The 14,342-nt window shown below is 51.4% G+C and overlaps 1 protein-coding gene across 4 annotated transcripts; it reads left to right on the top strand.

Annotated features, from left to right (window-relative positions):
- The first annotated feature begins 266 nt into the window (after window positions 1-266).
- Window positions 267-13,815, top strand: Ackr2 (atypical chemokine receptor 2). Of its 4 annotated transcripts, none has more exons than XM_075964085.1 (3): window positions 267-402; window positions 3,035-3,125; window positions 9,953-13,815. In XM_075964085.1, exon 3 carries the CDS (start codon window positions 9,963-9,965, stop codon window positions 11,103-11,105), a length of 1,143 nt encoding a protein of 380 aa, XP_075820200.1. In that variant the 5' UTR covers window positions 267-402; window positions 3,035-3,125; window positions 9,953-9,962; the 3' UTR covers window positions 11,106-13,815. The 4 variants fall into 4 exon arrangements, with proteins under 4 accessions (XP_075820200.1, XP_075820198.1, XP_075820201.1 ...); XM_075964083.1 differs by having other exon boundaries at window positions 3,035-3,145; XM_075964086.1 differs by lacking the exon at window positions 3,035-3,125 and having other exon boundaries at window positions 273-402.
- Window positions 13,816-14,342: the final 527 nt, after the last annotated feature.

Below are 14,342 nucleotides of genomic sequence, written 5' to 3'. Positions count from 1 at the left end.
TGATTTGCGCAGACACAGCACAGTTGGGGCATCCCACTAAGGGGTCCAGGATGGACAGAGCTGAGTGCTGTGTGGAGTTGGGAGGACCAGCCAGGTGGCCAGGATGTTGAACGCAAGCTGCTGGGTTTGAGTTAGTGTGCTTGACCCAGCTGCTGGGAAATTGGGGACTGTGCTCTTCAGAGTCACTGGGCTGTTCTTGGGGCACTCCTTCCTGGGGTGGGGGCCATTAGAGCTTGGCACACTGCAGCGGATGGGAGGACTTGGGAGGGAAGAGCGTGCTTCCCCAGCCCCAGGAAACCAGGATGTGTATCCGGAGATCCACATTCACTCTGTGCGTCCCCGAGGAAGAGGCAGCAGCCGCGGGGCCCTCTCAGACTCCGGTGGATGTCCCCAGGCAATCAGGTCTGGCAGACCTCGGGGGAGGGTGGAGCCGCTCTGAGGCTGTAGTGGTCTCGGTAGCCTGGACCCAGCTCTGGGGAGAGGGAGGCATGGAACAGTTTCTACCCCAGGGGGAGCTCTTCCCCTCTTTGAGACCCCGCGTTGTGGATTCCGAGGGTTGGGCCTCAGATGGGGGGATTCCTCTGTCTCAGGGCTGAGATCCACCTCTCATTTTGCTGGAGTTAGGGTCAGAGCCTGGGTCCTGGCATTCCGTCTAAGGCAGACCCAGCTACTACTTCCCAGTATGCCAGTTAGAGAGGCAGCAATAAAAAACAGAGAGAGATTTATTCAACGTGGCCACACTGAAAGAGGGACAAAAAAGGGGCCCGGTGACCTCTCCAGGCTCATCTTTGGGGTCCTATGTGAAGCCTAGGTTTAAACAGAAGGTCAGAGGCTTGCACAGCTCAGTGGTCCCAGGTGAGAAATCTTTGGCTCATAGAGGTTCAGTGACCAGCCAGGGGTTCCCCAGTCTCTGGAAAGTGCACAGATCCTGATCTGCTTTCTGTCTTTAGGGGTGGTGGAGATAATTCAGCAAAATGACAACGGGGAAGGTTAAAAAAAAAATAGGTTAAAAAAAAGAGCAGGGGGAGAGGCTGGGGCTGGGGAGGGCTGAGGAGGGCTGGGGAGGGCCTGCTGTCCCATGGGGGCTGCTCTGGGAGCGTGGCTGGGGAGGGCCTGCTGTCCCATGGGGGGCTGCTCTGGGAGGGTGGGGAGGGCCTGCTTTCCCATGGGGGGCTGCTCTGGGAGGGTGGGGAGGGCCTGCTTTCCCATGGGGGGCTGCTCTGGGAGGGTGGGGAGGGCCTGCTTTCCCATGGAGGGCTGCTCTGGGAGGGTGGCTGCTTCCTTTGGTTATCAGCACCCCAGACGTTCCCAGGAAGCTAGGAAACCCTGAGAAGTGCAGTCTCCCAGGCAGCCTAGGGAGCTGGGAGCTTGGTGTGTGTGTGGGGTCGTACCCTGTGGTTAAGCGAATCCTTCTAGACCAGCTGTGGCTGCAGACAGGCTCTGGGCAGGAAGAGAGACCGACCAACCTGACCTGAAAGTCATATCTTCCAGGGAGGGGTTTGGAGAGACTTTGCATCACGTCTGACTTTTCTCATGTTTATATTGCACATTTTACATTAGACATTATATTTATTTGTGTGTGACACGCGGCTGTGGAGGTTGGAGCTTGACCTTGGGTGTTGTTTTTTGTTTTTGTTTTGTTTTTAATTTTTTATTGAGACAAGGTTTCTTAGTGTAGCTTTGGCTGTCCTGGAACTTACTCTGTAGACCAGGCTGGCCTTGACCTCAGAGATCCACCTGCCTCTGCCGCCCAAGTGCTGGGATTGAAGGCGTGCGCCACCATGTCTGGCACTGGTACTGGGTATTGTTCCTTAGGGGTCATTTGTCTGTCTGTTTGTTGTTGTTTTGTTTTGTTTTGTTTGAGACAGGATCTTTCACTGGTCTGGAGCCCACTGATTAGGGTTGTCTGGCTAACCAGTGTGTCCATCCTGCCTCTTCTTCCTCAGGACAGGAGTTACAGGTGGCATGCTACCAAGCCCAGCTTTCTACATGAGTGTTGGGGACCTAATTCAGGTCCCCAGGCTTGCAAGGCTAACACTTTACAGACTTTCCCCAGCCCTGGACACATGTTATTTTAGACATCAAGAAAAATAGCATGTTGGGGCTGGAGAGATGGCTCAGCAGTCAAAGGCTTTTCCAGACGGTCCCAGGTTCAGTTCCCAGAACCCAACGGGTGGCTCCTAACTCTGTTACTCTAGTTCCGGGGGATCTGACACTCTCTTCTGGTCTCCATGGCCACCAGGCACACACGAGGTATACATCCATCTATCTAGGCAAATTATTGACATACACAAAATAAAAAAGAGAGAGAGAGAAATGTTTAAAAAAAGGAGCAGTTAGTGTAGTGTAGAAAGTGTAATCCAGTGCTCAGAGTGCAGAAAGAGGCTAGCAAGTCTGAGGCCAGCTCGTGCTACGAGCAAAGGGCTCAACAAACAAAGACAACCGCCGTAGTACTGTTCCAGAAACGGAATGAATGAACAAAGGTGAGAAATCCTGAGAACAGACCCTGGCCTGCAGTGAGCACTGTGTAGCTGTAGGGTGTGGCTACACATGCAGCTAGAATTGAGAACTGATGGTTTCTCAAACCCGTGATGGAAGGAGGAAGGAGAGAGCCAGTACTACCCACAGCCCCCTAGAGACAGGCTTCTGGTGCCTGGCACAACCTATATGTGTAGCTATTCTGGGGATGGAGGATGTCCCTGCATCTAATGGCTGGGGCTGACTCAATGTCTCTAGCTACCGTTGGGCCAAGGATATCGAGAATGCCACAACTCTGGGCTGAGGGCTAGAGGGGCCATCAGAAGCCAAGCAAGAATAGTTCCCCAGACCAACCAGGGAGTCTCCGGGGAGGGTTGGATAGCCTGAGGCTCTGTGCTGGCTGTGTTCTGGATCACGGGATCCTGAGGCGGCAGGGGCAAAGTTGGCCCCAGCTGTGCCTGGAGGAAATAAAATCAGAAAGGAAAAAATGAGTGAAGAGAGGGAGGAGAGGAGGCGGCCACACCATTTACACCGCCGTCATTTGTTCCGATGCCAGGCCTGCGCCTAGGAGTGCCGGAGACGGGCCGTCACCCTTGGAGCCCCCAGACTTAGGAGAAGCCAGCTCTGTGTCTGGAAGGTGAAAGAAGGTCAGCCAGAAGTACCCTGTGTGAGTGCTGGGGACTGGGCAGGGGTGCTGCAGGGAGGGGTGGCTTTCAGGGAGGAAAGGCACTGTCCACTAGAAGTGGCCAGATGAGCTGCTTTTACATTCCACTAGCTGCGGAGTCTGTGAGGTCTTGTTTGTTTGAGCAGTTTGCACATTTTTTGGGGTTGCACCATCCATAGCACACTCTGCTGAAATGGATGGAGGTCAGCCCCTTGGGCAAACTACCCACCTGGCACCGTTCTTTAGAGCTCTTGGCTGGGTGCCTGGCGGTGGTGGCGCACGCCTTTAATCTGAGCACTTGGGAGGCACAGACAGGTGGATCTCTGTGAGTTCCAGATCAGCCTGGTTTACAGAGCAAGCTCCAGAACAGACTTCAAAGCTACAGAGAAACTCTGTCTTGAAAAACCCAAACCCAAACCAAACAAACAAAATAAAAGAGTTCTTGGCTGGGATCCAGGGCAGTGGAAGGAGGGATGCCTGTCAGCAGCTCTGGATCTCAGATCTTGGAGTTCAGGTTGAATAGGCAACCTGAGTTTAGTGCGGGGTATCCAAGCGTGGGGAAACCCCCACCGTGGCCTTTGCCACACTCAGTTCTCCCAGCACTGACCACAGTGTTGGTCACTGTGAAGAGCTCGCAGACTGCCTGCCAAGGCCACGTGCCAGCTGCACAGCTGCAGGGGCTGGCTCCATTGGCCGACTTTTCTCTGGCCTACATTGCTCAGGCTGGAAGCTCCATTGAAGAAGTCTTATCCTTCAAACTTAAGTTTGTCTGCTGAAAGGGGGACCTCAGACTAAGGCATGGCAGTTCTCCCTTGAGTTTTCAGTCCACCAGCTCATCCATGGCTTTGGGAGTTGGGTGTTACCTCATCACGCCTGTTTCACCCTTTGGTGATGTGGGATTCCCCTCTGTGTGCTGTGATTACCTTAATGGATAAGGAAACTGCCTTGGCCTGTTGATAGGGCAGAACTTAGGTAGGCAGGGAGAACTGGACTGGATGCTGGGAGAAAGAAGGGCGGAGTCAGAGACAGAGGCCATGGAGCCACCAGAGTCAGACATGCTGAATCTTTGCCGGTAAACCACTGCCACGTGACAAAATACAGATTATTAAAAATGGTTTAAATTAAGATGTAAAAGTTAGCCAATGAAAAGTTACAGCTAATGGGCCAAGCAGTGATTTAAATAATACAGTTTCTGTGTGATTATTTCAGTTCTGGGCGGCTGGGACGAACAAGCGGCTCTCTCTTCCAACACTCTGGGACATGGAAGTCACTGGAGCAGCCTTTGAGCATCCTGGGAGGAAGTTCCAGGCATGCTTAGGTCACACGTCACAGCTCTCAAAGCCACTTGTCCCTGAGAGCGAGCTCATGCGGTGCAGCCCACAAGGCCACATGCCATGTGGATGGAGCTGTGCTTTTTGTTTTTGTTTTTGGAGGTTTTATTTTATTATTTTATTTTATTCTATCCTATTTTATTTGAGACAGGATTTAATGTACCTCAGTCTCATCTTGAACTTTCTGTGTGACTGAGGATGATCTTGAACTTGTGATCCTCCTACTTTTAAATCTCCTGAGTTCAGGGATTGAAGATGCGCACCACAGCCATACAGCACTGAGAGCCAAACCTGTGGCACCAACAGCTCAGCTACATCCCAGCGTAGATATAACCACCTTACTGTGCCACAGATAAATTCATGTGCCTCTGCGTCCCTAGCTTTATGGGACACAGTGAGCTTAGCGGAACCTATACTTGTCGGCCCTCTGACTGGACGTCCTTAAGCAATTCTCTGGATCCCCCAAAGTTTTCCCTGCAGAGTCTCCTTTAGTACCCACAAACTTACCCCAAGAAGGGAACGACTCATTCTGCTGGAGGTTCTGCTGGAGAAGCCAGTGAATAGAAGGGGATAAAGATGACCAGTGCTCACACTCGTTCTTGTGAGTTACAGGACTGCACAGTGGCCAGGGAGGCACGTGCCGTCAATGCAGTGTACAAGGACGGAGTTGCTGAATCAGTCGGGTAGTGTGGATGGAAGTGTTGGGAGAGGCCTATTGCTTCAGAGAACCTGGAGAGCTTCCCAGAATCCTCAAGGGGGGGAAAGACCTTCAGATGTGGCTCAGGCCCAAGTAGAGCTGCTGTCTCCGACTTTGATCTCAGCATCTGTTAGGTTGCATGTTTGCTAAAGCAAAAGTCAGGGTCTTTGAGAAATCAGATCAAGGCCAGGGCAGAAGGTGCAGAGCTGCAGAGAACAGCAAGGGTGCAGTTATTGGCATCCTGCTTGACAAGCCCTGAGCCTCAGAAGGGCTCTCTTCACCTGTACCCCTCCTCAGCTCAGCTCCTGATGCCAGCTCAGGAATGGGAGGCACTCAGAGCCACCGCTGAGGCCAGCCAGGAAACGACTTCCCAGACATGTTTACGGCTTGCCCAGCATCTGGTCCCCATGCTATTAGATAGGAGCCCAAGGGTGGGGCCGAGGCTGACAGAGAGGGAGTCTCCAGCATTCCATGGGAGGGGTGATGTCCCCACCCAGGCTATTCCTTCCAAACTCATATGTGCTCAGAGTCCCACTTGGACCTCTTGAGCCAGCAACGCTTTCAAAATTCTTCTTATAAAAATAATAATAAAAAAGCCCACAAAATTCTATGAGAAAGAACTGGAGAAAGCAGCATACGTGAAGAAGGTAAAACCCATACTACATAAGCCTCCTTACAAAACCCAAGTTATGGCAGTGTGTGCCGGCACTCTAGCACTTGAGAAGCGAGGCAGGGGGATCACTACAATCCCCCAACTTCTTATGGAATGAGATTCCCACCCACTAAAGGCATAAATAAATATGAGTACAAGCTGCCACTGGGCGCATGAGACGCTCACCCCAGTGGGTCTGGAAAACAGGGAACAAAGTACAGATGATGTTTAGGAGGAAATGGTATGTATTTCATGGCTCATGGCTCATTAGCACCGGCAGCCGGCAGACCCTCTGTAGTGCCCCCTCCCTCCCCTCTCTCCTCCAAAGCCCTCCCCACTGGTGAGCTACGCAATGTGTTGGACTTAAAGGCCCCTCCCCTTGGGTTCTAACAGGGAGTTAGTCCGATATTCTTGATCAAAGAGGCATCTTCTGCTATGAAGGAAGGGCATCCTCTTTGTCTAAGCGTGCAACTTCAAGACGGACACACGGCAGTGTGTGTGTGTGTGTGTAGTGTAAGGAAGGGGATGCCCACTTTGCTAGTCAGATAAGCCACATTAGGTGGTCAAAGGGATGACTGACAGATGTCAGGCAGTCACCCTAAATACTGTCCTCTTTTTCTGCCTCTGTACCTGCCCCCACCTCTCTTTTTCTGTAACTCAGCACAGAATTGAGCACAATTTAAGTTCACTTCACCCATGCCGTGGTTCATGCTATTCACATGTTCACCCACGCTATGGTTCATGCTATTCACATGTTCACCCATGCTATGGTTCATGCTATTCACATGTTCACCCACGCTATGGTTCATGCTATTCACATGTTCACCCACGCTATGGTTCATGCTGTTCTCATGTTCACCCACGCTATGGTTCATGCTGTTCTCATGTTCACCCACGCTATGGTTCATGCTATTCACATGTTCACCCACGCTATGGTTCATGCTAGTCTCATGTTAACCACGCTATGGTTCATGCTATTCACATGTTCACCCACGCTATGGTTCATGCTATTCACATGTTCACCCATGCTATGGTTCATGCTATTCTCATGTTCATCCACGCTATGGTTCATGCTAGTCTCATGTTCACCCATGCTATGGTTCATGCTAGTCTCATGCTTTGCTACATAGCAGTACATAGGTGTGGGTGAAGGTTTTCTAGACAAGACCGCAAAAGCACAGACCGAAACTAGAGGCTGGGGTGGGGAAAATGGATTTTTTCAAACAGTGCAGAGGAGAGACTCAGAAGAGTGATGAGGGAGCCTACAGGGTAGCAAAGAAATATGAATTATTCATCTGACAAGGGATTAATACCAGGAATATATATATATATATATATATATATATATATGGACCTTAAGCCATTACCCTCTCCCAAACTATCTGATCTTAAAATGAGCAAATGATTAGCTAGGCATAATAGTACAAGCCTGCAATCTCAGTGCTTGGGAGAAGCAGGCAGGAGGATCAGGAGTTCAAGGTCAGCCTCTGCTGCAAGGCAAGTTCAAAACCAAAACAAATCAAAGCAAACAGAACAAAACAAACAAAAGACAAGAGAGGGTGAAGATATTTCTCAAAAGGAGACACGTAGTGGTCAATAGTACACCCTAACCTTACTCCCCCAAAGATAACATTAGTAACCTTCAGGGAAATGTGAGTCCAACCCCTGAGTCGGATCACACCACACCAGTAAGAGACGAAAGAGACAGAAAGCAGGGAGGCAGAGGCGAGAGTCGGATCAAGTGAGCCTAGTCTACACAGCCAGTTCCAGGACAGCCAGGGCTACATAAAAACATAAACAAAACACAAAATGCAAAACAATAACCTTGCTGGCTGGGATGCAGAGAAAAGAGGCTCAAAAGCCGTTGGAGGGATGTAAATGAGTGTGGTCACCATGCATTCCGAGCTTAGCCGAAGGCCCAGGAAAAATGCCCCACTGCCATGGCATTTAGCATGCAGATTCTCAAAATAACTGTATATCGAACCACCAGATATATGTGGTTGGGAAATGTAGGCCTCACAGAGTTGAGAAATGAGCAATCACAGAAGGTGTGGAAGAGGCTGGATGGGTGAGGATGTAGTCTGTGGCGGAAGAAGTGCTGGGGAGCCTCTGCATGGTACACTGACTGCAGAGAATCATGTGTGCTGTGGGTATTTTTAAACCTCGAAGGCAGATTCTCATTAGAGAAGCAGAGACGCACCGCTTCCCACAGCTCTGCAAGAGAGGAGCCAGGGCAACAAGGAGAAAGAATTCTGAGAAGAGAGGAAAGCCAGAACAGCAGGGGAACTGGAAAGGGAGCAGAAAAAAGGAGGCACCAATTTGAAACTAACACCAGCGCTCTGGCTGCGCTCAGAGACCAGACACTGCAAGCAGGGGTAAGCCAGAGTGCAACCAAGCCCAGCTACTACCAGCTACCCCGGCAGACAGCACGGGTGAGCAATCCATATTCCATCCAAGCTTTAATACAGTTCAGGGGACTGGCTCAAAAGACAACTGCGCTGCAAGGCATACAGAGAAGGAATCCAGCTACAGCTCCAGGCCAGAAGCCCTTGAAACAAATATGCTTGGAATAGCCATGAGTCGGGGTCCCTATGGGCCAGCTAGCCGCATTGATTTGTTGGGAGGTCGCATGATAGACAAGAGGTGTAGGGGAGAGTGATTCAAAGTTACAAATCTGCTCTGTGGTGGTGTAATGGGGAGTCTCCCAGAGATGGCCGCCCAAACAGTTTGTAGCCAATTGAAAGTCTTCATTTCAGCTGACTAACTAGGTCTACACTCAGGCATTCAGAACCTACGTGTAGCACAGAGTGTCCAAATCAAGAGGTTTTCGAAGGCAAAACCAACGCCCTGGCTTTTCACTTGGCAGATGCGGCAGGGCAGGGCAGGGCAGGGCAGGGGTAGGGTAGGGGTGCTCCACTCCTGTAAGCAGTTTAACAGAAGCCAAGATAAGCAGTTAGCTGGAGGGAGGGGGCTTCTGCACAGGCAGACAATTTAACCAGCTAAGTTAGCTGGGGCATCTTGACCTCCGAGTTCTAGAATATACTTAGGCAATTCTTCTATGGTATTCTCCACTAAGGAGATCAAATTCTAGTCAAGCCTAAAATGGCTTCAGCAAGAATACAAGATGGAGAAACCTCTTGCGTTGTCAATAAAGAGGGGAACAGAGGAGACAGAAGTCAGTTGACTACCAACATTTTTTTTAAGTCTGTTTGTGTTTCTAAACTAAACCCTATGTAGTCCTGGGTGGCCTGGAGCTGGCTGTATAAGCCAGCCTTGCTTTGGACTTGTAGTCTCTGCCTACTCAGCAGACTTGCTGTCTCTGGAGCCAAACTTGGAGGCGCTGGTCTGAGTTGATGACCCTCTTCTGGTTCTGGACTCCGCGAGTCAGTGTGAGTGGGGTGGGTGTCCAGTTCTCATACCAGAGCATTCTGGAAATCGCTTTGGCATTTGCTACTCTCCTGGGCACATGCACTGGAAACTTCCAGGCTAATACATACCAACCATGCTACACCGCAGCATGTTGGCAACGGCCAGATTCTGGCTATTCTGTGTTCACATGCTGGCAAAACTGAACCCACATATTAAAACCTCTGGGGAAGTGACAGCCCTGGTTAGACAATGCTCCCCTTAACCTGCTCAGTGAGATGCAGTGTCTATCCGCACATCACCCCAACTTGTACCATGCATGCTGAGTGGCACCACCTCGGGTTGCTGTTCAGGTATTTAGTCACATCCTCGGAAAAATATCAACTTAAGGAAGGTGCATTATGTGGGCTCAGGGATTGAGTGGACACAGTCATTCATGGTTTAGGTTTGTCTCTTTAATCTTTGTGTTTGCATGTGTTTACATGTATGTGAGTACGGGTAGCCCAGTGGATGTCGGAGGACAAACGCATGTCTCTGTCTTCTCTGCGGTCGTGTACCCCAGGCTAACTGGCCTTTGAGCTGCTGAGGCTTTTGTCTCTGTCTCCTGTCTCTTTGTAGGAGTTCTGGGATTATAGATGTACCGCTGCCTCTGGCTTCACATGGGTCTGGGCATCTGCGCTGAGGTCCTCATGCCTGCCCAGCGAGTGCCTCACCCCACCGAGCTCTTTCCCCAGGCTCTCACTATGGCTTTTTGTTTCCTGCAGAAGTTCAGCCATGCCCACCAAAGCCTCCCCCCTGCCACTCACCACCAGCTCCGAGAACAGCAGCTCCATCTACGACTATGATTACCTGGAGGATGTGACCGTCTTGGTCTGTAGGAAGGATGAGGTCCTTTCCTTTGGGAGAGTCTTTCTGCCGGTCATCTACAGCCTGATCTTTGTGCTGGGCTTGGCTGGGAACCTCCTCCTCCTGGTGGTACTTCTCCGCTACACACCGCGAAGACGGATGATCGAGCTCTACCTGCTGAACATGGCCATCTCCAACCTCTTGTTTGTAGTGACGATGCCCTTCTGGGCCATCTCTGTGGTCTGGCATTGGGTTTTTGGCAGTTTCATGTGCAAGGTGGTGAGCGTTCTCTACACGATTAACTTTTACAGCGGCATCTTCTTTATCACTTGCGTGAGCCTGAACAAATACCTGGAGATTGTTCATGCCCAGCCTCTCCACAGACCGCAGACCCGGTTCAGGAACCTGCTCCTCATTGCCGCAGTGTGGACCACGGCCCTGGCCATCTCTGTCCCAGAGATGGTCTTTGTCAAGGTCCACCAGACCTCAGATGGCATGTGGCACTGTTACGCGGATTTTGGCGGACACGCGACCGTTTGGAAGCTCTACCTGCGCTTCCAGCAGAACCTTCTGGGGTTTCTCCTCCCACTCTTGGCCATGGTCTTTTTCTACTCCCGCATCGGCTGTGTTTTGGTCAGGCTGAGGCCGCCAGGCCAGGGCCGGGCTCTGAGGATGGCCGCAGCCCTGGTGGTAGCGTTCTTCCTGCTCTGGTTCCCGTACAACCTCACCGTGTTTCTGCACTCGCTCTTGGACCTGCACGTCTTTGGGAACTGCCAGATCAGCCACTCTCTGGACTACACGATGCAGGTGACGGAGAGCCTGGCATTCTTCCACTGCTGCTTCACGCCCATCCTCTACGCCTTTTCCAGCCGCCGCTTCCGGCAGTATCTGAAAGCTTTCCTGGCTGCCGTGCTGAGATGGCACCGGGACCCTGGCCCTGCCCAGGCCCTGCCATCTAGCCATTCGGAGAGCAGCAGGGTTACTGCCCAAGAAGATGTGGTCAGCATGAATGACCTGGGAGAGAGGCAGGCTGATGACTCCCTTAACAAGGGGCATACGGGGACTGATTAGGCCTGTGTGGCTGGGCTGTGCCATTCCGGAAAGAACACTGCTCCCTCTCAGGGCCCGCATGACTGCACTGCTTGGCCCCGTGATTCTCAACCACCAGCGGTTCTTGCTCACGGCTGCCCCTTCCTCCATCTCCCTGGACCCCATGCTGTCTGCTGATTCGCTGCAATGGTCCCCATGATCTTTGCTTCTGTGGCTTTCTGGGCCCCCAGCAGCCAGTGAGGTCATTCTACTCGGACTTCAAGGGCTTTGTGACCAGCCTATGATCTCACCTCTGCCATGCTCCCTCCTAGTTTCTGGGTGCAGGGCTCCCTGGTCTCCCCTCCCAGTAGGGCTGTCACTTTCCCAGAGGTTTTAATATGTGGGTTCAGTTTTGCCAGCATGTGAACATAGAATAGCCAGAATCTGGCAGTTGTCAACAGTCTGTGGGGTAGCATGGTTGGTATATATTAGCCTGGAAGTTTCCAGTGCATGTGCCCAGGAGAGTAGCAAATGCCAAAGCGATTTCCAGAATCTCAGCTATGCCACCTGCCTGGACAGTCGTCCCCTTGGGGAGCGATGGCTCATTCCTTTGTTCTTGGGGTCATGGCTCAGATCTCACGGTGTTGGCGAGGGGCCCCATGCTCACCCTACTTTATGCCCTGTCTGCATCCCCGATGCTCTAGACCGTTGGCAGCTGCCCTGACCACTTAGACTCAGTCCACAGATTTCTCCTGTCTGTGGCGTCCACTGCCTTAAGCCCATCTACCCTGCAGAGCCACGGAGGGAGGCTCTTACTGTGTGGTCACAGCTACACTCAAACCCATGCCACAGAAGAAAGTGTCTGTGGAGTGTGAATGACGAGTTCTTTCTCTGTGGCATTTTTGGGAAGAGCCACAGGCGCTCTCCCACCAGGGCCCTTTTCTGTGTAACTCAGAGGGGTCTACACCTTCCTAGCCTTGACAGTAGCTCCAGAGCTGTCGTCTGAAGGCATTGGAGGTGCTCCAGTCAGAGAACAGCACAACAGGCGCACATCTGGCAGGAGGAAGGCAGGAACCATCCCAGCTCGGGCCTGATCTCAGGACCTTCAGTCTTTCAGAGGTCTGTCAGTCAAGTTCAAGGCTTTCTCTGAACTTTCCGAAAGACCTGCTGGGGAGAAGGCGGCCCCTCAACACATCCTGCTGGGAAAACTGGGTTTGCAAGTGTGGGAGGTTAAAACAAGATCCTATCTCTCATCCGGTACAAGAGCAGCTAAAAATGGATCAAAGACTCGGTAGACCTAAAGCTTTGACCCAAAGGTAAAGCACAGGGAAACAACCAAGACCTCATCAGAGGCAAGGACTTTCTGAGCAAAGTTCCACTACCCCAGGAAACAGGAGCAGGAACTGAGGAGCAGGATTGCGCGAAGTTACGTGGTGTTATAGTCTCCAAGGCACAGGGGCAAAGGTCAGTTAAAAAGATGGCTTCATCCGTCTCTTTAACCCAGCTCACTTTTACCTAACAGGGCCAATATCCAGACTGCACAGGGGACTGAAAAAAATGACAAGGTCAAATAATCCAATAAAAAAATATGGGTGAGAGGTCTGAACAGGCATTTCTCAAAAGAACAGATGCTCAATAAACACATGAAAGCCACTCTGCACCCTTGTCCGTCACGGAAACACAAATCGGATGATGCCGCAGGTCTACCTCACCCAGGTCAGTGTTCCCAGAGAAGTTACAAGAACAGCAGAACCATGGACTCTGGTGGGACACGGGGAAGATGGACCCTTAGTGACTGCCGCTGGGTAAACTGGTACAGTCGCTGTGGGCAGGAATCTGTTGGTTAAAGAACTGAAAACTGCTAATGACCCATCAATAAAACCCCTGCATGTCCCTGAAGGAAGTGAAGTCGGCGAACTCCGGAGACAACCGTGCACATGTTTACCATGCCGCTTTCAACGATAGCCAGGATGGGAATCAGCATAGCTGTCCAGCAATTAACAAACATGTGGAAAACACCGTAAACACACTGTAAGGCATTACCCAGCCTTGAAGGAGACGAGGAGAAGAAGCCGAAAAATGATAGTGTTCTGGTTGAGTCAAGTGACGTAAGCCAGGCTTACAGGAGTATCACTTATTTCCTCTATTTCGTGGAAGCTAAGACAAGAGAGTAGGAAGCAGGAGCAGGGAGAGCAGAGGGAGGAAGGCATGGCGCATGTATGTCATGGACAAAGCATGATATACACATGTAAGGAAAGGTCACGGAGGACCCTGTCAGTCTACACAGGATGAGCCCATAACTACAACAACATTGTTTGGCATGAAGGCCAGGACTTGTGTGTGCGTGCACATGGATGTGCGTGTGTTAGTGGGTGTGCATGGTGCAATGAATATGTATGTGCCAGTACATACATCCACCTTTGTTTTTTGAGACAAGGTCTCTCCCTGGTCAAGGCAGACTCCTGTCTCCCCCTTCCCCGAGCTGCACAGCTATATGCACCAAGCCTGGCTTTTTGACACTGGGGATTGCACTCGGGTTCTGGTCCCTGTGTGGCAGGTGTTTCCTTGACTGTGCCTCCCAAGGCCAGCGCTTTCTCAGCTGTATCCAGGCATCTTCACCCTCCAGCTCCTCCGCAACACTCGCCACTCCATGCGGCTCTCGTCTGCCCTGCTCCCTCTGTAATAAAGTTTGCTTCTGGTCACGTGTGTTCTCCCTCATCTCCCAAGCTAATCCTACCTGCTCTGGAGGACGTTGTCCTGCCCTGTGCTCCAGGTGGAGTATTAAGACTGTTCTGATTTGGATCAGCATCCTCTGAGTTTTCCGTTTTAACATTTGGTCCCAGGTGTTACTGCTGAGTAGTGGAGAAACCTCCGAGCAGGCCCTTGAAGGAAACGCTGGAGCCTGAACCTTTGCCCTCACCAGTGTCTCCTTTTGCGTGTGCTCATTCTGTGCGTTGCCATCTGGCCCAACCGCCAGCATCCCAAAGCTACAGGACTACAGCCTCCGATGCTGAGCCCAAATCCTTTCTCTTTGGTCATTGATAACCTTGGGTCCTTTGTTGCAGCAGCAGGAAGCTGACTAATGCATAGAGCAATTACAATTTTAGATCTTCATGGTCACATGATTCTTTGGGGACGGACATGTGACCTAGGCAAAGTCAGTGGGACGTAGGCAACCAGGACTTACTGGATAGAGCATGAAACTAAAATGGGAGGGTGTGAGGTCTGGTTGTCAAGAAGTGAAGTGAGCTGACAACTCCCCAGTGCTGGCTCCACCTT

The sequence above is a fragment of the Microtus pennsylvanicus genome, chromosome 3, assembly GCF_037038515.1.
Source record: "Microtus pennsylvanicus isolate mMicPen1 chromosome 3, mMicPen1.hap1, whole genome shotgun sequence".
In the NCBI taxonomy this organism is placed as follows: domain Eukaryota; kingdom Metazoa; phylum Chordata; class Mammalia; order Rodentia; family Cricetidae; genus Microtus; species Microtus pennsylvanicus.
The sequence above is the reverse complement of the archived record's forward strand: the minus strand, read 5'-3'. Positions and strand labels throughout refer to the sequence as shown.

Excerpts from the sequence above, each read along its gene's own strand:
- Ackr2 (XM_075964085.1), top strand. The coding sequence starts at position 9,963 with ATGCCCACCAAAGCCTCCCCCCTGCCACTCACCACCAGCTCCGAGAAC.